The sequence below is a fragment of the Dryas octopetala genome, chromosome 4, assembly GCF_963921425.1.
Source record: "Dryas octopetala chromosome 4, drDryOcto1.1, whole genome shotgun sequence".
NCBI classification, from domain to species: Eukaryota; Viridiplantae; Streptophyta; class Magnoliopsida; order Rosales; family Rosaceae; genus Dryas; species Dryas octopetala.
In genome coordinates this window covers 17757284-17777367 of record NC_141369.1, presented here as the reverse complement: position 1 = coordinate 17777367, position 20084 = coordinate 17757284, and the positions used below count along the sequence as shown (strand labels likewise).

The 20084-nt window shown below is 38.4% G+C and overlaps 3 protein-coding genes across 5 annotated transcripts; all 3 read left to right on the top strand.

The window, feature by feature from the left end:
* The first annotated feature begins 577 nt into the window (after window positions 1-577).
* LOC147287549 (putative complex I intermediate-associated protein 30) lies at window positions 578-4255 on the top strand. 2 transcript variants are annotated; one of them, XM_086241586.1, is made up of 7 exons: window positions 578-648; window positions 1382-1454; window positions 1808-1921; window positions 2193-2247; window positions 3392-3489; window positions 3696-3776; window positions 3898-4255. In XM_086241586.1, exons 2-7 carry the CDS (start codon window positions 1440-1442, stop codon window positions 4069-4071), a joined length of 537 nt encoding a protein of 178 aa, XP_086097712.1. In that variant the 5' UTR covers window positions 578-648; window positions 1382-1439; the 3' UTR covers window positions 4072-4255. The 2 variants fall into 2 exon arrangements, with proteins under 2 accessions (XP_086097712.1, XP_086097711.1); XM_086241585.1 differs by having other exon boundaries at window positions 3696-3800.
* Window positions 4256-5550: 1295 nt separating this feature from the next.
* On the top strand, window positions 5551-7474 carry LOC147287548 (calcium-dependent protein kinase SK5-like). The gene has a single exon (XM_086241726.1). It carries the CDS (start codon window positions 5728-5730, stop codon window positions 7222-7224), a length of 1497 nt encoding a protein of 498 aa, XP_086097852.1. The 5' UTR covers window positions 5551-5727; the 3' UTR covers window positions 7225-7474.
* A 4476-nt stretch (window positions 7475-11950) lies between these two features.
* Window positions 11951-15503, top strand: LOC147287547 (uncharacterized). Of its 2 annotated transcripts, none has more exons than XM_086241727.1 (6): window positions 11951-12336; window positions 12727-12820; window positions 12919-12986; window positions 13159-13215; window positions 14171-14419; window positions 15089-15503. In XM_086241727.1, the coding sequence occupies exons 1-6, from the start codon at window positions 12232-12234 to the stop codon at window positions 15239-15241; spliced, it is 726 nt and encodes a 241-aa protein (XP_086097853.1). In that variant the 5' UTR covers window positions 11951-12231; the 3' UTR covers window positions 15242-15503. The 2 variants fall into 2 exon arrangements, with proteins under 2 accessions (XP_086097853.1, XP_086097854.1); XM_086241728.1 differs by having other exon boundaries at window positions 15085-15503.
* The last annotated feature ends 4581 nt before the right edge of the window (window positions 15504-20084 follow it).

Here is a 20084-nt window from a genome sequence, read left to right as displayed (position 1 = left end):
TAGAAATGTTGTATACACTATACACTATTCTCAAGAAAAAAGGTTGTTATAATTGTGACCCTTGTAGTTTTTGAAATGTGAATTCGTATAAATTTTTCTTAGTCGGTAAAGATGACTAAGATATTGTGAAGTTTCTTCACCATAAAAGAATTATGTGAATTTTTGTGATATATATATATTTTAAGGCAAGGGAAGGTAACAATGACTTGAGTTCATGAAGGTTGATGGATTTATTACCATAGTGTCCTGCAAGGATAGAAGTATATACGTGAATTTCAACAGATGGCTTGATCAGGGATCATGAAGGTAGATGGCAAGCTGGTTTGAAAATCTATATTGGGCTTGGCCTGGGCTATGGTTGTTTGAAGATCTCCTTGGGCTCTCTAGTTTGTATTAGTTTGGTATAGTTATTTCTATGAGCCTTGGGCCCTCAAGTTCACCAAAATAAAAAAGAATTATAGCAGGCTTCTATTCATACAAAAGTCAAAACCCATTATTATACGACATTGTTCTTCGACCAAAACAAATAACGACATCGTCAGTGTTTCTTCAAAACTCATAAGAAAACAAAGTGGTGCTTCCTTGCAACAGATGTATACGGTGAGTGAGCGGTGAGAGTAAACGGTGACCCAACACAGAACCAGTTTGGTAAGCATCTCTATTCCCAATCTGTTTAAACTATAAGTTCTAATTAATATTTCATAGAAAGTTAACAGAAATGGATCATCTCTTTCGATTTTGTTTTACTTAATTCTGGGTTGGCTGAATGAGTTTTACTTATAAAATGTAAAATGAAGTTGGATACTTGGATATTCATTGTTTTTATTTATTGGGTACATGCATTATGCAAATGGGTTGTTGTAGTATTTGTTTAATCAGCATTGGCTGAAAATATTTTAGTTAATTATAGGGGAATTAAGTAGAGTTTGGCTATATTGAGTTGCATAAATAAAGGAATTGCTGTTTAAGTTGGAATCAATAAGATACTAGAGCTCAAATCACTGGAAGCATGCAACTACTATTTGCTTTACTGCTACGGGGAAAACATTTCTTAGATGAAACAAAATGCTTGGTCTGTATAAGTGGTATTGCAAGTTTTAGGATCCTTAATTAGTGTTCCTAATGGGTTTTCGATGTTGCGTAATTACATCTGGGAGTTAAGAATTACAATACATTATTCCTGAATTTATGAATTCTTTTATATGTTGGAAAATAAAGGGGCATTTCATATGCAATGGAACTCCAATGTGCCCCTATAGTCTGCTAAAAATTTTGGAAGGGTTAATTTTGGTGGAGTTTTTCCCCTCACCAATTATACAGTGATTATTATCCTTACATGCTCAAAATGTCTAAAATATTGTCTCTTTTTTGGATAATGTAGGAACTTCGAGGGGAAAGAGAAATGTCCAGGTTTCGCGGAATAAGGCAAGCTTCGTTAAATGCAACCAAGAAAGGTACTATTGTTCCTTTTTTGTTTCTCTCTTTTTTTCTCATTTCTTTGCACGATACAGTAGAGAATATCATGTATCCAAAATTCGTGTAATTATCTTACATTCTATCAAGCGGTGCACTAGTCTTGTTCAAGTCTAATTTGTCAATCCTCCCCCCCCCCCCTCGGCCTTTGGGTTTTTGGCTAATACCAGGTCCCTATACTTGTTTTTCTTTTTTCGCCAAGGGTGAAAATTTGTTTGATTTCATTTGATACTTACATATAATTACTGAGTTTGGGAGATCTAACATTTCACATTGCCTTTTCTTTAACTATTGCAAACAATTCATGTTTCTTTTATTCAAATGCCAATTTTAGCTCTCACATGGAATCTTGAAGACCTGGTTCCTCCCACTGAGAGATATATTTTCAATTTCAACTCAAAGGAAGAGCTCAAGAAGTGGCATCTATATTCTGATGCTGAATATGGAGGTATGTAAGTACATAATTTGAAGTCTCCTATGTATGAATACAGAAGAAAAAACTATTAGGAATTAGGAATTATTGTCTAGTTCACTAGACTCATTGCATATAAATGCAGTTCTAATTTACAACCGAGTTTTTCTCATGTATGCATTGTTTCTTTGTATCTGTTGCTGGACTTGTAGTTTTATCGGTTTCACAGTTTCTTTTACTGTCATTTTATATTTGCAGTAAATTGTCAAGATATTAACCTACCTGTCAACAACTATTCGTTTTGCAGGGTTGTCCTCAGCATCTTAATTTAGAGATCTCAAATACTGGAAATGGACCCAATGGTAGTGAACAGTGTTTTCAGACGCAAAAACATGACGCGAGGCGTTTTAGTCGTAGAAGGCGAGGCGTAAGCCTCAACGCGTTAAGGCGTAAGCTTTTCGGTATATATTTTTTATAATAAAAAAATTATAAATATATATATATAAACATATATAAATAGATAAATATATATATATAAGTATATATATAGAACATAAGACCCAAATATATATATAAGCAAGGGTATTGTTGTCTTTTCAGCACATGTAAAAAAATTAATATTTTAAAATGTTTTTGAATTAAAAAATAAATAAAAACAGTATTAGCTATTTATATATGTTTGGGCCAAAGTCTCGTCGCGGATGTCGAAGATGGCCTGGAGGAGGGCGACGTAGAGGTGGATGTTGAGGGGGTAGCCGTCGGCCCAGTGGCAGACGTCGATGGGGGTGCCGTTGGAGCTGCGCCAGGAGAGGGAGACGACGGCGTTGCAGAGGGTGCGCATGGTGTCGGAGTTCTTGCCGGTGTCGATGGGCTTGTTGTCGGCGGCGCGGATGATCTCGCGGAGGCGCATGGCGAAGGTGTTGCTGCGGTCGAGCGTGATGGAGGGGTGCTGGAGGAGGCCGGCCTCCAATATCTTCAGCTGCCGCTTCTGCCAGTGGTGGTACTCGTTCGAGCTCTCGTTGAATTTGGACGGTTTCAGCTGACGGAGGAGCTCTAGCGGGAGGATTATCGTCTCTGCTCGCCTGATGGCCATCACCATAACTGCAAGTCAACCTTTGCCTTGCACGATCTTACTCGGTTGGAAGAGTGGGTTCTTCTCCAACCGATCTTCTCCAAAACAGAGGTGCAAAAAACCTAGAACAGAGGTTGAAAAAAATCCCGCAGAGTTGGTCGCGAGGCGACGCCTTCAACGCCTTCAACGCCTTCAGCGCCTTGCCGTCGAGAGGCGTACGCCTTCAACGCCTTGCCGTCGCCTTTCAGTCATTTTTCACAGTCCGGCGACGTCGTGCGCAATCGGCCGCCGCCTCGCCATGACTCGCGCCTTGAGGCGCGCCTGAAGCTCGCCTTTGAAAACACTGGTAGTGAATCCAAAATATACTTTTACCAATAGTTGATTTTTACACACTTACCTGCTGAAACCATTCTCGCTTTCAATTTCTCTATTAGGAATTTTCTCGGGTAACCTGTCGATGGATTTCACTGAGGATTCAAAATGGAAGATGAAGATGAGCAGGAATGGCTTTTGTGGAATGCAGTCCAAAAAGGTGAACGGTGAATAGTGTATTAAACATTTAGGTAGTGTTTGTATTGCAAGAATAGGGGCTTGGGAATGAGTATGGGATTTTCCCATGTTTGGTACACACCTTGGGAATGAGTTAGCTTTTACATGTGAATTGGATATCCATCAAATGAGGGAATGGAAGAGTTAGTTAATTGGCATCGTTTCCATATGTATTTGTTTCTTGTGCAGTTTGATGGCTTCATTGATTTGGATGCATATAATACCATATCACTAAAAGTTAAAGGAGATGGACGGTGCTACATATCTACAGTGAGCATTCTTATCTTTGATCAAGTAATGAGAGGAGTTGGAATATTGTAAGACTTGTATATCCATATATACCTCTATTTTTTCTTTCATTTTTTAATTTATGTGGGACTTGCATATGCAGATCTATACAGAAAATTGGGTGAATTCACCTGGACAAGAAGAAGATAATTCATGGCAGGCTTTTGTTTTTGTACCCAAAGACAACTGGTACATTGCAAAGGCTTTTGTTTATTTTGGAGAGTTGTATTCAGTTGTATCCAAGTTTCGGTTTTGTGTTATGGTAACAAAGTATTAAAAGGTTTGATAATGCACACAAAATGATGCTCCTGCTCCCAAACGCAAAAATTTTCCCAGATGCCAAAGGTGATTTACTGTGGAGTCAATCAGTGGGTGATACACTGCTAGCATGTTTCAAGCTTTTGGATTATTGGACGACCAGAATGTATGCCAATATATTTATATATCTTCTTAAGGCAACGCCATTCTACCTCTTTCTTCTATTATTAATCTGGAATCTGGATGCAATCTATTTGTGGATCGTCAGCATGTGTACTAGAAAGGTGCTTTTCATAAGAATCATAACTATGGCAAAGAAAAAGAAGAAAACCAAGTCATAATGAACACATGGAAAATGCAATAATGCATTCCAAGCCTTTCTAGATATGTTTGATTTTGTAAAGAAAAAGAAGAAAACCAGTCATAAGACTCATAATTAAGACATGGAATGCATGCCAAGCCTTTCTAGATATGTTTGATTTTGTAAAGAAAATTAAACCAGTCATCATTAAAATAAGTTTTTTATTAATAAGTCAAAATATAGAAAATGCAAGGCAAGCCCTTTATTTTTTGTTTGTTTTTAAGTGAAGCCCGTGAATTTCTGTCCTAGATGTATGAGGCCCCAGATATCACTTAGATTTTCCTTTTTTAAGAGAGATATACCTTTGATTCCACTTCTTTTTCTTCTACTCTTCTGATCTGAGATCTGAGTTGGTTACAGGGCCTTTACACATCACTAGATAGATACACCATTTGATTTAATTTGGTTGATTTTTATGTACCAATAATTTAATCTCAGATTCATGAACTGACAAATGGGAATTTTAAATTAATTTCCCAACACCAGCCCTGGGGCCACATGTGCTTGTAATATCTGCTTATTGTGGCCATAACTCATTGTCCAACCACGATGATCTCATCGGGGTAGAAGCACTTGTACACAAATGCTATGCTTTGACATGGGTCTAGAGCCAATCCAACATTCCAACTCTGCTAAAGCTTGTAATTTACGTTTTAAGCGAATCAAACAAGCTTATTGGTTTGATGTTGTTGTTGGGGTAGTTTTTGAGTACATTGGATTGCTAATTTTCGTAAAATTGATTGGATAAATAAATGTACATACATTGAATAAATTAAAAATTAAAATAATAATAAGAAAAGCGAGACAATAGTATAGTCAACAATCAATTAATGTCATATATCTTGCATTAATTTCGCAAAACCCCTTTAGACAATATGAATTGAACTCACCCAATGAAAAAAAAAAAAAAAAATCAGAGTAATAGTCTAGATTAGATTCTCTTGTAAAGTAAAAAAGGAATGTGATTAAGGTTGTGAAGGAAAATATGGCAGTGATGTAATGGTAATTATGGTATAGTGGCTTGCCATATTTAAATTTTAAATGCTTTGGATTTTGGAAAATTGATTTATGCTTTTAACCAATGAAGGGTTTGGGTTTAACCAATGAAGGGTTTGGGTGTGAGTTACATTGGGAAGACTAAGACCAACCTCAAATTCCACCCAATCAGAGAAATTGGGAGTCTACTGCATGATTCTTCTTTCAGAACCAAAGAAAAGTATAGTCAAGACAGGCTGCTTCTGGGTCATTTTGTACTAGCTCTCTTGGGTCGTCTTCCATTCCATCAAATTAAGGAGCTCTTGTTGATCTCTTTCAATGAAGAAATCAAGCTCAGCCACACCATCAAAACCCACTTGGGTCCTACCCTACCGGACCCAAAACCTCACTGACCTCTACACTTTGGGCAGGGTGCTTGGCCAGGGTCAGTTTGGCACCACCTACCTCTGCACTGAGAGGTCCACAGGCCACCCATATGCCTGCAAGACCATCCCAAAGCGCAAGCTCATTTGCAAAGAGGACTATGAGGATGTGTGGAGGGAGATTCAGATGATGCACCACCTGTCTGAGCACCCCCATGTGGTGAGGATCAGAGGCACCTATGAGGACTATGCTGCGGTCCATTTGGTGATGGATCTGTGTGGGGGTGGAGAGCTTTTTGATAGGATTGTGAAGAAGGGTCATTACAGTGAGAGAGAGGCTGCAAAGCTCATGAAGACCATTGTTGGGGTTGTGCAGGCTTGCCATTCACTTGGGGTCATGCACAGAGATCTCAAGCCTGAGAACTTCTTGTTTGATAGTGAAGAGGAGGATGCTGCTCTTAAAGCCACAGACTTTGGCCTCTCTATTTTCTACAAGCCAGGTGAAACCTTTTCTGATCTTGTTGGTAGTCCATACTATGTTGCACCAGAGGTTCTATGCAAGCACTATGGGCCTGAATCAGATGTGTGGAGTGCTGGAGTGATTTTGTACATATTGTTAAGTGGGGTCCCTCCATTTTGGGCAGAAACTGAAATTGGGATCTTTAGGCAGATTTTGCAAGGAAAATTGGATTTTGAATCTGAACCATGGCCTGGGATTTCAGGCAGTGCCAAGGAACTGATTGGGAAAATGCTTGAAAGGAACCCAAAGAAAAGGATCACTGCCCACGAAGTTCTTTGCGATCCATGGATCATAGATGACAACATTGCCCCAGATAAACCTCTTGACTCTGCAGTGCTCTCAAGGCTGAAGCAGTTCTCAGCCATGAACAAGCTCAAGAAGATGGCTTTGAGGGTCATAGCTGAGAGGCTCTCTGAGGAAGAGATTGGTGGGTTGAAAGAGCTGTTCAAGATGATTGATGCAGATGACAGTGGAAGCATAACATTTGATGAGCTCAAAGAGGGTTTGAGGAGAGTCGGATCTGAGCTCATGGAGTCAGAGATCAAGGATCTAATGGAGGCTGCTGACATTGACAACAATGGGACAATTGACTATGGTGAGTTTCTTGCAGCTACTGTGCACTTGAACAAGTTGGAGAGGGAAGAGAATTTGTTGTCAGCCTTCTCCTTTTTTGACAAAGATGGTAGTGGGTTCATAACCATTGATGAGCTGAAACAAGCCTGCAAAGAGTTTGGGTTGGGTGAAGTCCATCTTGAGGACATGATCAAAGAAATTGATCAGGATAATGATGGGCAGATAGATTATAGTGAGTTTGCTGCAATGATGAGAAAAGGTAATGGAGGAATTGGAAGGAGAACTATGAGAAAAACTATAAATTTGGGGGATGCCTTTGGGCTAGGAGTGGCTGACAATGTAGACCAACTGACTGATTAGAGTTCACTTAGGAGTACTGATGTTTTGGTCATATAATCTTTTATGGGGAATGTGCATGAGTGGAAATCTTTGGCTTAATCTTTAATTTTCATTGCTATCAAAAAGAAAGTACCACCCAAGTAGCAGGTGGAATAAGAATGTCATGGGATGCATAGAGAATTAAAATGAGGGTAGGGATTTTAGATTCAAATCTTTCTTGTAAGCTAAACAAGTAGTACTTGGAATAACAATGTTCTTTTTTTCTTTTTTATGCAAGCGGTATCTGTACTATACCAAACACCTTCAAGTCTTCAACACTTGCAGAGCGTGAATAACACTGTTACAGTTTAGAGGCTTGAACACTAATTTTTCTGGGTTGGTAAAAAGAATCAAATGTATAAAAACTATGGCATTGTTTCGGCCATAACTCATGGTCGAGCTACATTGATCTTGATGGCCTCAAAGCGCTTACTAAAGGTTATATGAGGCCATTGATAAATGTAGCTTTAAATCTTCATAACCATAATTTGATTCGTTTTTGAGTATATTGGGTAGTAGAACCTCAAATACCACCCAAGTAGCAGTTTTGAATACCAATGTTTTCCAATGCTGATGGAATTTCAGCCAAAATTTCTACGGGGAAATGTGGGCCAAATTTTCTGTAGGCAAGGTCCATGTCTTGTTTACCCCAATATTCTTTTTGGGGCAATAGCCGAATAAATATTTTTTTCAATTAAATAGCCCAATGTAATTTTTTTTGTTACATTTGAAGGGAATCAAAACATACATTCAGTCCGGCTAATATAATAGACTAATTATTAGAGACTGTGATAGACTGTTCTATAAGAATCATTAGATTAATCAAACGACACCTGATTTGTCAGTTTTATGTTAGGTTTTAATTTTAGGAGTTTGACATGCGGCCTCCACAAGTTTCATTGTCAGCTTTATGTTAGCTTTATCAGGTGAACCCGTCGACAAGGAATAAAATGGGTTTAGTTGAGGGTTTTTTTTTTTTTTTTTTTTTTTAACGCCAGTAATTTAAAATGGTTTATTGGGTAGTAAAATATGTGTCATTGGATTAATCTAAAGGCTTTTATAACATAGTCCCTCATAGAAGTAATTCGAAACATAAACCTATCATAATTCAAAGCCATTACTATCCACTTTTTATCACTTGGGCTAGTTTCAAAGGCTTAATAGCTCAATACATTTGAACCTCTCTATCATGGGTGTGACATGTATATAAGTTATGTATCTCTTTTATCTAATTAAAGTTATGTATCTCTTTTATCTAATCACGTAACTTAGCACGTGATGAAATAGATAAATACAAATTTGGCTTTTTTGGTGGAAGAAGAAGAGGTAGAGATGGCCAAATGTTAGGGAAAGTGCCCATAAGAGCTCAGGACATTTGTCCCCTCCATACATATGGCTCATGACAAAATTTCTTCAAACATGACTTACTTTGGCCATCTCTACTTTCTTCTTTCTCCACTAAAAAAAGTGCCCCACATTGGGAGTTTTTACTCTTTTGTGCTGTTCAGACTTGTCATGTCTTCCAAACAAAGCTAAGAGTATATATACCAATTATATGAAAGTTTTATTTCAGCTCTTGAAGAGGTCGATATAATTAATTTTTGAGTTAATTACAAATATATACCTCAACTATACATCACTTATCAATTGGGTACCTCAAGTTTAAAAACTTTCATTAGGGTACATCAACTTATGTTTTTTGTCAATTGAATACCTCCGTTACTTTGACCGTTAGAAGGACCGTTAACTACTTATGTGGCGCTGACGTGGCACAAGCGGACCCACCACTAAACGTTGACTTGTCTTTTAAAAAAAGCCACCTGGACAAAAATTTATAAAAAAATCAATAAAATCCTTAAAATTATATAAAATTGAAAAAAAAAAATGAAGCCAGGCCGGCCTCCCCTGCCCGGCCTCACCTCCCCACCTAGCCCTCTCATTCCCCCTTCCTCCCCCACCCTTCCCCCACCCAGGCCACCCTTCCACATCCCCCGTCCTTCCCCCCCAAACCCAGGCCACACCTTCCCCCCGCCACCCCACCCCACCCCGACCAGACCCGACCCACCTCCCTCCTCTCACTTTCTCTTTCTCTTTCTCTCTGCCTCCCCTCCCCTCTGCAACACCTCATTCTTCCACCAATCCCCGCCCCTCCCTCTGCCACCCAACCCCAGCCAGCTCCATCGCACCCCCCCACCCCAGCCCGCCCCTATCCTGCCCAACCCAGCCTCTTCCTTTTCTCCGACGCCCTTCACCCCCAATTTTATTTACTCAACTCCTTCACCGTCTTGAACTCCGCATCAGAAACCCTAAGCACATTTCCATTATCGTCCTCTTCCTTCAATTCGACCTCGAACTTTCTGGGTAGGCCTTTGCGCTCGTCGTCGATGTTGAAGAGCTCCGAGAGAGTGTTCCGAGCCCTAACGTCGCAGGACTTGCGTCGAGTCGGGTATGGAAGGTTGTTGGCTGATAAATCTAGTCCTGGGCCGGAGCTAGGACTTGCGCTGAGTCGGGTCTGGAGAGTTGTTGGCATGATTTGCTGCGTCGGAGCTCTGACCCGAAATGTGGGTTCCGGGTTGGGGTTTCGGGGTGAGTGGCGGAGTCGAGACCGGCTAGGCGTTCGCGGAGGCATGGGGCGCAGAAACCGATGATGAGGCTGGCAGGGTGGCGGTGACAGGTAGAGAGGCGGTGGGTTTGGGCTTGGGCTTGGGCTTGGGCTTGTCGGGACAGGGCTACGATTGGAGGTTTGCGGTGGTGGTGGTCAGTGGGTGCATGTGGAGGGTGGCAGACTTGGGGAGGGGGAGGGAGGAGGGTGTGGGCTGCGAGTTGCTGGCCAGAAAGGGGGAGGGAGGCGAAGAGAGAAGGGTTGAGGGTGAAGTTGCTGGGTTCTCAGCCATTTTTTGTTTTTATAATTTTTTAATTTTGTGTTTATTTTTTATATTTTGTATCATTTTTTAAACTCTAATTAGGTTTTTTAATTAATTTTTATCCACCTGTCTATTTTTAAATGCCAAGTGAATGTGCCACATCAGTACCACATTATTAGTTAACGGTTAGACTAACGGTCAGACTAACGGAGGTATTCAATTGACAAAAAATATAAGTTGATGTACCCTAATGAAAGTTTTTAAACTTGAGGTACCCAATTGATAAGTGATGTATAGTTGAGGTATATATATGTAATTAACCCTTAATTTTTTATAAGATGCACTTAGGAATCCCTTCATTCTTTTGTCTTACCCAAAATGAATATAATAGCAACTTTCTTAATTTCAAAGTAGTAAAATTTGAACCATGTGCTTCATCTTTTTAATTTTTTTAATCAAATCCATGTGCTTCATCTTTCCTACATTATTAACATCAAATGAATGAAACAGTAATTTATCTTTTTTAATGGAGTAAATCTTAAGATTAAAATAGAGTGCTGCTATTTGCACACACATTTTCCTCTTACTATATACCATTTTTCTCACCTCACACTCATTTTTCATTTTTCATTTTTCATTTTTTTTTTTCTAATTTCTCAAAATACATCCCCAAAATATTTAAAATACCCTTATTTACAAAAAAAAACTAAAACCTAGCCAGCCCACCCCCACCCCCCGACGCCAACTCCGACCACTATCATCAGCCTCCCTTCGTCTCCTTCCCTCTCTCTCCCTTTCTCTCTCTTTCCCTATCTCTCCTCTCTCTTTTTCCCTCTCTCTCCTCTTTCCCTTTCTCTCTGGCTTCTCACTGTCACTCTCTATCCACCCAACCCAGCCACACTAGTCTGATCCAACCTCTAACCTCGACCCCATTGTGCGCCGCCGTTGTGGTCGGCGACCTTGTCGGCCTTCAGATTGGCCGGGATCTACAGCAAATTAGAGAGAGGGAGAGAGACAAAGGAGAGAATAGTGAGAAAGGTAGAGAGGAAGGAGAGAAAGAAGGAAAAAGACATAGAGAAGCAGAGAGAGGGGGGAGAGAAGGGGGAGGCCGGCCGTCGACCACCGATCTGGAGGCCAGCAGGCTCATTGATCCCTGCATCTGATCAGAGAGAGAGAAGAGAGAGGAAAGAGACAGAGGGGGAAGAACAGAGAATAAGAGGCCATCTGTTTAAACCGCCGACGATGGTGGGGTCGGGGTGGCTCTAGACTTGAGGTGGTGATGAGTGATTTTGTTATTCTGTGATTTAGTGAGATATTATAGTCATTTGGGTTAGATGTTAGAATTTTAATTGAATAAATAAGGGAGATGGGTGCGTAGGAAAAGGAAAATAAGTATGCAAATATCATCCCTCTACAAATAAAATGTCTAAAATGTGTCGGTTAATTGGACTTGGTCAATTTCTCCAAAACTACAATGGCACAAGAGTAAATTTGGCAGATTACAGAACCCAATTCCAACCCAGTGGAGTAGTGGACCCTCCAACAATTTTCCATGCCCAGTTGAGTTCCAAGTTGGTGATTATAAAAGTAATGGCGGGAGTCAGTGGGGCCCATCATTCTCAGCTTCCTTCATCTCACAGACTCACACTCACAAAGAGGCTTCTATCGTTGACGTCAAAAAAGGCTTTTCATGTTGACACAGTGAAAAAACAGAACTTTCTGGATGCACAACCCGCTAAAATATCTCCCACCCTCATTCAATCTCAACCGTTCATCACGACCCCAGAATAAAATTAAAGGATTCCATTAATTCACACAAATAAACTATTTAAATGGGCCTGCTTTCTGGAGTGTTCTTAAGGGAGAGGCTGCTTGTGTTTCTTGTTGCTTCTCTCTTCCCCTTTCTCCCAACCCAAACCCAAAACATGCTTCTGAGGTTCCGTGTCCCAAATCATAAAGATGTACTCCAAGTTGTGTAGCAGCATACGACTTGTTTTTACTTTATTTATGTGTTTGTGTTGGTTTGCTTAGCCTTTTTTGTTTTGGGTTCTATAATTTGTCGACAACAAAAGAAACCAAGTAGTGTTTTTCGGGTGAGTTTTGGTTTTGGTTCGAGGTGAAGAGAATGGCTAATGGGGAAGAGAAAGGCAGTGACTTCTATGCAGTGTTGGGGTTGAAAAAGGAATGCACAGAATCAGAGCTCAGAATTGCTTATAAGAAACTTGCACTGGTTAGAGTTCTAAGTTTTTAATACAAATTTTCATGATTTCTGAATTAAACCCTTTTGTTTTGTTTTGTTTTTTTTTTCAATTCATTCAAATGGGTCTTCTTAAAATCGAAAGACAGAGTTAAAGAATTAGTCTTTTCCTCCATTTAACTTCTGGGTCTTTGCCATTTGGTCCTTCAATGAAACTTCTGGGAAATGGGGGTTTTTCCCAAAAGAAATTGAAGTTGAAGCTTGTAAATCCCGGAATTGGGTTTTCAGGGAAACATCACACAGGTTAGAAAGATCAAAAAAGTATTCAGTTTTTCAGGGATTTAAGGGAAATCAAAGGACTTCTGTATATTTTGCTTTAATTTATTGACTGTTGCAGTAAATTTTGTATGTTTGTTATTGTAGAGATGGCATCCAGATCGTTGTTCAGGGTCTGGAAATTCAAAGTTCGTGGAAGAAGCCAAGATGAAATTCCAGGACATCCAACAAGCCTATTCTGGTAATTTCACTCTCATATTTAAAGAAACAGAGTAAATCATTATTTATTATTTTTAAATAAATTGGTCACGATGAGGCATTCTCTGCTTTCTGCAACAGTTCTATCTGACTCGAACAAGAGGTTTTTGTACGATGTGGGAGCCTATGGCAGTGATGATGACGAAAATGTAAGCATTTCCATTCTGGCCAGAATGATTGGTTTTATTTTTGGTCGCAACCATTGCTCTATATCTTAATGGCCTTATTTGCAATTTTGCGAGATGTAAGCCAAACCCACCAAACTTTAGTCTTTTAAATTTGGATGTGCCTCCTAGTAATTTGTAATATATGTTGGTGCAGGGGATGGGTGATTTTTTGAACGAGATGGCAATCATGATGAGCCAAACGAAGCCTAATGTATGTGTTTTTGCACTTGCACTTCATATTCCTATGTTTTTTTAAATATGATGAAGAAGCTTTTTGGTTTTTGCTTTTTGCTTTTTAGGAAATCCTATGTTGTTGGTTTACTTTTGTTGCTTTACATTGAGGCCTGAATCATCGACTTACAAGGGTCAATGGTCCTGTTTAGATAGGCCCAATTCCTTTATACTTGTGTGGTGATATGATCGCTTGGGTAGTTGGATTCCATATCCTAGGTAGGAAGTCTGGTTTTGAAGGGCCCATTAGTTAAGGGTTGACCGTGTGACCTTAGGAGGTTTTAGCTGACAAACCTAACAAAGTCTCTGTGGGCCTGTGATGCAATTTTGTTTGTTTAACTGCGATCAAGGGGAAGCCCAAGATTAAGGGAAAGCATGAGGTGTGATTACTTAATGACTATGAGAAGAAACTTCATCATGCTGTCACCGGGTCTGTGACTTATAATATTTATAATTAGAGGTTTGCTAGTGTCAGTCGCCCACGAGCATGTGTCATTGTGAGCCGTTGATTGGTGTGGGACCCCACTATGGGGACCACATTTGTCAACGACGTGGGTAACTCTAATCGAATAATCAAGTAGGACCCATGACAATGCTGTCTCTTATGGATAGGTTGTGGGTCTATTTTGAATTGTTATGCACTATTCATAATCAGCTATGCATTATGATTAAGTGCTTATTTTGTTGTATTTCCATGTTTTTTTCTTTCATCTTTTTTTTTTTTTTTCCAGATTTTAATGAAATTTCTTCTGACCCGATAATTGTAATTGATTAATTGTAATCATAGGTCTCTCTTGTAATGCATTGAGAAATTTTATGAACTAGTTTTCAGTCTTTTTCAGTTTCTAAATGATGACAAGGTTCTATAAGTTGCATTTTTAAATATTCATGTTATGGTGTTGCTAAGTACAAAGCACTGACATATGAATTGACAGAAAAATGGAGAGGAGAGCTTTGAAGAATTGCAGGAGCTCTTTGAAGAAATATTTCAAGGGGATGTTGGGAGTTTTGGGTCTGGCTCTCAGCCTGCTAATTCTTGTTCTACTTCTTCGTCTTCGTATGCATCCTATAGTGAAGGTTCTAGTTCCCATAACAAACGCAATTCCTCTCAAATGAATTATGGGAAGGCAAACCTGGAAGATTCTTCGGGCTTCGGTGCTCATTTTCCGAATTTTTGTGTAGGGGTCAGTACTCTCCTCTTTATGCTCCCAAATCTGATTTTAGGTTTTCATGTTTTTAATAATCAGGGATGCATGCAAATATGAGACTCCTTTACCAATAAGCCTACAAACTAAACTCACTTTAATAGCTCATGACCTCAATAAGCCTGTGGAACTAAAACTATGGTGGGTTTGGTGGACTTTTTTATTAAAGAGTACAAGGCACTGGAATTTAGATCTTAGTCTAAGGCATGGGCTTGCCTTGAAGTCTTGGGCACTTAAGAGGAATATTGTTTTCATTAAGTTTCCAAAAGGAATCCAATTGCCCACCAAAGTTTGTGGCAAGTTTGACCAATATAAAAGCTACTTTATTTGAAAAACTGATGAGATGGTAGATGATAAGGACATTATTTCCATCCTTCAATCTCAAAACCATGTGTCTCAAGTGTCTTAATGTATTATGTGTGTGTCCTTTGTGGAACTTGTGAAGGCATGTCTTGTAAGTTAACATTACAAGTGAGGCAAAGAAAATGATCAACTATGAACCAAAGCCTTAGGTATGAAAAGATAGTAAGGGGTTGTCTCTTTACATTATAAACATGCTGCTGTTAACTCCCTTTTCTCAGTAAATTAGTTTGCTCATGTATAAGCTTGGTAATGTTGCATTGTTTGTGATTGATGCTATGAAGACAGGCGGAAAGCCAGCAAGACATCGGGAAGGGGACAGCGGCAAGAGAAGGGATTGCAGGAGGAGCCATCGGTAGTCGAAGGCATGGGAGGAAACAAAAGGTTGCATCTGGGCATGATATTTCCTCCAATGATTACTCTGGTATATCCGCTAGATAATACTATTGATTCGGGTATTTACAAGACTTTCAAATTAATCACCTTGGAGAGTGCAGGAGCAGCAACGGCATCAGCATGAAGAAGCTACTAGTTACACTTAGGCAGAATTGTAGGTTTACTTGGGGGTTTGAATTGATCAGGGTTGAGCCTCATTGTTTTTGAATGGTGATGGCATTGTCTCAAAATCATGAGTTGTAATGTGAATCACCCTTGTCTTAATTGCACTACTTCTTGATGTCAATGAGATTTCACTATTGTTTTTTGGGCTTTCTCATCTATTATTTACCATAATTGGAAACAAAGAAAACAAAAATGGCAGCATTGTAGTTTTGTCATTTGTGATGGGCATCATGTGGAAGGGTGAGCCCTACAGCACGTGGGGGGAGACCCCACAAGACCCCACCCCTAGGAAAAGCCTCATTCGTCTGCTTTGTGCTCTTTGTTTTTTGTTTTGTTTTTTTGGGCCATTGTCTGCTTTGTGCTCTCTGATGGTGAAAGATAGGCAATTGGTCCCACTAGTCCCAACAGGCCAGCACATTATTGCTCATCTACAAGTCCCATGCAAGTTGCCAAAATATCAATTCACAGCTATATGCTTGTGGGTCTCCTCCATCCAATAAATGGGGTATGCTTTTTTTATTTTTTCAACATTTTCCATCACTCACCTATGTCATGCACAAGTTGAGCAAAAGAAAAGTACACCAAGTTGGGCAAGCGTGTTGAAGTGGACACAAGTTGGTGAATAGGGGAATGCAAAAAGTAGAAGGAATGTGAAGAAATGATGTCTAGAAACACAAAGTCCGGTTTTTACAATATGTTAAGTCGAGTGGTGACAAGAAGTTGATATAGAATAACATGAAAATCTTGTTTTAGACTTAGTAAAGCATCGAGATTCACCTCCACTTGAGAAACCAAATTATATTATTAGGTGTTTGCCTGCCATAATCCCCATTTGCAGGGCATGGCTTGTGCTCACTGTTGAAGCTACACAGCTTGCAAAATTTCATTTTTTTATGAATCAACTAGCATGTTTCTGTCTGAGATTATGATTTTTAATCTTAGGGTTAAATACATTTTTGGTCCACGAACTTTGAGTGGTTTCTCAATTTGGTCCACCAATTTTGAAATGTGACAAAAATAACTCCGAATTATCCAATTTGTGTCAATTCAGGATTTTCCGTCCAAATATCTAACGGAAGCTGACGTGGCCGTTAAACGCTGACGTGGCGCACTTTCAGTGCGCCACGTGTCACCTCTTTTATTTTATTTTCAGATTTTTTCTATTTTACTATTTTTATAAACTTTAAAAATTAATTAAAAATAGCTCCGGACTCATAAAAATACACGGAAAATTCCTACGATCTCGCCTTGACTAGTACTAATTTATTATGGGGCCAAATTACCAATTTACCCTCTGAGAGTTTCCAGAAAATTTGGGAAGTTCAAATTTATTTCTAAAAAATTAAAATACTCTAGACTCTTTAGAAATTCATAGAATAATCTCCCAAGCTTTAAAAAATACGAGGTTTGCACCGTTGGTCTTCTAAAAACTAACACTACCTTTCTCGTGAACACTTACTACCCAAAAGACCTCTCGGTCTTAGAGGAAAATAAATTTTCCTCTATAAAATAAATTTGGACTTCCCAAATTTTTTAGAAACTCTCAGAGGGCAAATTGGTAATTTGGTCCCATAATAAATTTGGACTAGTTAAGACGAGGTTGTAGGAATTTTCCATGTATTTTTATGAGTCCGGAGCTATTTTTAATTAATTTTTAAAGTTTATTAAAAATAGGAAAATAGAAAAAATCTGAAAATAAAATAAAAGAGGTGACACGTGGCGCACATTCAGTGCGCCACGTCAGCGTTTAACGGCCATGTCAGCTTCCGTTAGATATTTGGACGGAAAATCCTGAATTGACACAAATTGGATAATTCGAGGTTATTTTTGTCACATTTCAAAATTGGTGGACCAAATTGAGAAACCGCTCAAAGTTCGTGGACCAAAAATGTATTTAACCCTTAATCTTATTATGTTTGAATTCAGAATTTGGAGAAATAAAGAATGTCTAATGGTGTGCTCCTTAATCTGCACCTAACAATTGTAATGGGCTTTCTAAGCTGGCCTCCAATCCCCGGCTAAGCTCTCACTTCCTCTTTTTGGATGGGCTATACCACCCAAGTTTCATCCTGGAGCTCCTCAATATGCACCCAACAATTTGATCAATTGTTTATAGTTTAATGTTTTTTTTTTTTTTTTTTTTTTCTGAAGTGGTAAGTTGTCAGGCCATATGGCGAAGAGTTTTGGAGGGAAATGGTATGACTCAGGGTTGACATGGCATGTTTGGGCGGGAAGTGATCTCATCCGTCCATTTGGCATCCAGCAGGTCACCACGTCATCGCCACATTGTCACTTAAGAGGACAATAGATGGAGGACCTAATAAAAGTACCTTAAAGCCAAACGCCCTTTAGTTGAGGAAGTTTAAAGCCAATTTTTGAACTTGAGTTATTAACTTGCAATTGACCCCAAAGATGAGGTACTAAAATGAAATTTGCCCCTTTTTTTATTTTAATTATCAAGTTTGTCGTCCATGGGTGCATTGATTAGAGAGATGGGGTCAGCCATGAGCTTATAAAGAAATAAAGCTGAAGCAATTGGTTAATTGCAATGAATTTGTTATGATCCTAAAGCTAAGGTAATTAAGCTTTTGGTCACGAATAAAAATACTTTAATATTATGTATCAGCATAGTGCTAAGTGATTGAATACTGATAAATAAGTGAAGCTACCCAAGTGAAGATATAGGTACCACCGGAAGGGATATCAATACTCTTGGAAGCATACTAGGAGTGTTACCATCTTGATGAGTCTATCACCTAACATATATACCAATACTCTTAATTCAACCTGGACCTAGTTTTACCTTATCTCCAAGCTGATGTTGATGCATTCTTAAGTTCTTATTACATTATTTGGTGAGTTTATCTTGATCGAAAAGTATTCAAAACCTCACATGCTACCCGAAGTTTTTTATTTTTCATAATGTGGGACATTTAATTTGGATATTACAGTTTAGCAGTAGATAGTTTTAGGCATAGATGAAATGAATTAAGAAACCAAATTGAAAAATTGTAGTTGATGAGAGATAAAGGGGTTAATCATGCATGGCTTGCGTTTTGAGTGAGTTGATGTTACTGATATATTTTATTATTGTTTTGGTCCATTGTTAGAAATTGTTGGATGTTTTGCTGCACTCACTGTCAAAGCACTGCCTAACCAACCCTACTGAATTATTGGAAACAATCATCCATTAATTTACAACGCTATAGGCTGCTGTGAATTATGTGTAATAAGTCTTTGTGGGTACTGTACTTGGTCTTTGTGAGGGGGCTTGACGACTACAATTCCAAGAGAAATTTGGGGCCACTTTGATACCAACATGGTACCCAATGGAAGACTCACAACAAGTCCATTTTTTTCCCAGAAGAAAGGAACAAGACCTTAAATTAACTTATAATTGGAACCTAAATTTAGGTAATTAATTAGTATTGGAGGTGCTTCTTAAACCCTTAATAAGCCTATTTAAGGATATTTATAAAGATGATTATTGAATGAAAATCTAAAAAATAGACTGTTTGATTATATGTCCGATTATCGAAATACAATACAAATTAAATCCTACAAAAAATTTATTAAATAAATTTATTTAAGAGATCTCTCAATAAATACTGTAGTTTTCAATAATACTAAACTCACCAAATAATCAAGTAATATTCATGTCGATATCTAATCGGTTAAAAACGATAAAAATTTAGAAATATATTATCCCTACTTGTTCACGAAAATGATATAGCAGTTTCTTATTTGTTGTAATTGTAAATAAATGAGGTTCATATTCGATAGTCAATGAACAAATGAAATATTACTACATTAATTAAGATCCGTAAAGTTAAAATAACAGTCGTTACCTTTGGGCTCTAGCACTACATCCTATGTATGGTAATCGACAAAAAATGCATGTCTGTAATAGGATGTAGGATCCAAGGGTTCAGAATTCAGAACTGGTTGAATTTAAGGGAGGGGGATGAAGTGGCCAAAAACAAAAAAACAAAAGGGAGGGGGATGCAGCATCCTTATCACGTGACAATGAATGGGTGGGCCCGCAGAAAACATCAACTCAAGTACTCAACATCTAGTGTTTGGTGGATCTAGATCTTCTTCTTCTTCAACCTTATCCAGTGATGTGTAAAATTTACAATTATATTTAAGACTTAAGAGTGGGGAACACTTGTCGACCCACTTGACCCAGTCATCACTCTCACTGCCTCCGATATTTACGATCTCAAGCTTTCAGCTTTCTATTTGGCTGGCTCACTATAATTTGGCTTGTACTCTCTCCTATTTTCTATCTATTTGGGTTTTACTTTCATTTTTGCTACTTTTTTCTTTTCTTTTTAACTTCAAGTTCAAGATAAAAGAAATTGCCAAGTCAAGATGTTTTCTTATTTGCTTGAGATTTGTGACCAAAACAGAGAGCAAATGGTCATTCTATGGTAAATACTAATTGTATATCCTGAGACTCAACAAATTGAGTAATTAAAATACATTATTGTCATCAACTAAAATATTCATTACATGCATTTTTAAAGAAAAAAACTTAAAATCTTATCTAGCTTCTTCACAAATGTTTAAAATGACATAGTTATCATGGTGATACATTTGAAAGGGCATTTATATTATGTAATGTCTCTTCCAATAAAAGGTAATATATATATATATATATATTTGAGAAGAGGCATATATCACCCTTTTATTGAAAGAGATATTCATTATAAGAAATATG

Bases quoted from the DNA above. Each gene is read 5' to 3' on its own strand.
- LOC147287549 (XM_086241585.1), top strand. The intron at 1,922-2,192 runs GTATGTAAGTAC...TTCGTTTTGCAG, and splicing joins TTCTGATGCTGAATATGGAG to GGTTGTCCTCAGCATCTTAA. The intron at 3,801-3,897 runs GTAATGAGAGGA...TTGCATATGCAG, and splicing joins GCATTCTTATCTTTGATCAA to ATCTATACAGAAAATTGGGT.
- LOC147287547 (XM_086241727.1), top strand. From the start codon at position 12,232: ATGGCTAATGGGGAAGAGAAAGGCAGTGACTTCTATGCAGTGTTGGGG. The intron at 12,987-13,158 runs GTAAGCATTTCC...ATGTTGGTGCAG, and splicing joins GCAGTGATGATGACGAAAAT to GGGATGGGTGATTTTTTGAA. The intron at 14,420-15,088 runs GTCAGTACTCTC...CTATGAAGACAG, and splicing joins TTCCGAATTTTTGTGTAGGG to GCGGAAAGCCAGCAAGACAT.
- LOC147287548 (XM_086241726.1), top strand. From the start codon at position 5,728: ATGAAGAAATCAAGCTCAGCCACACCATCAAAACCCACTTGGGTCCTA.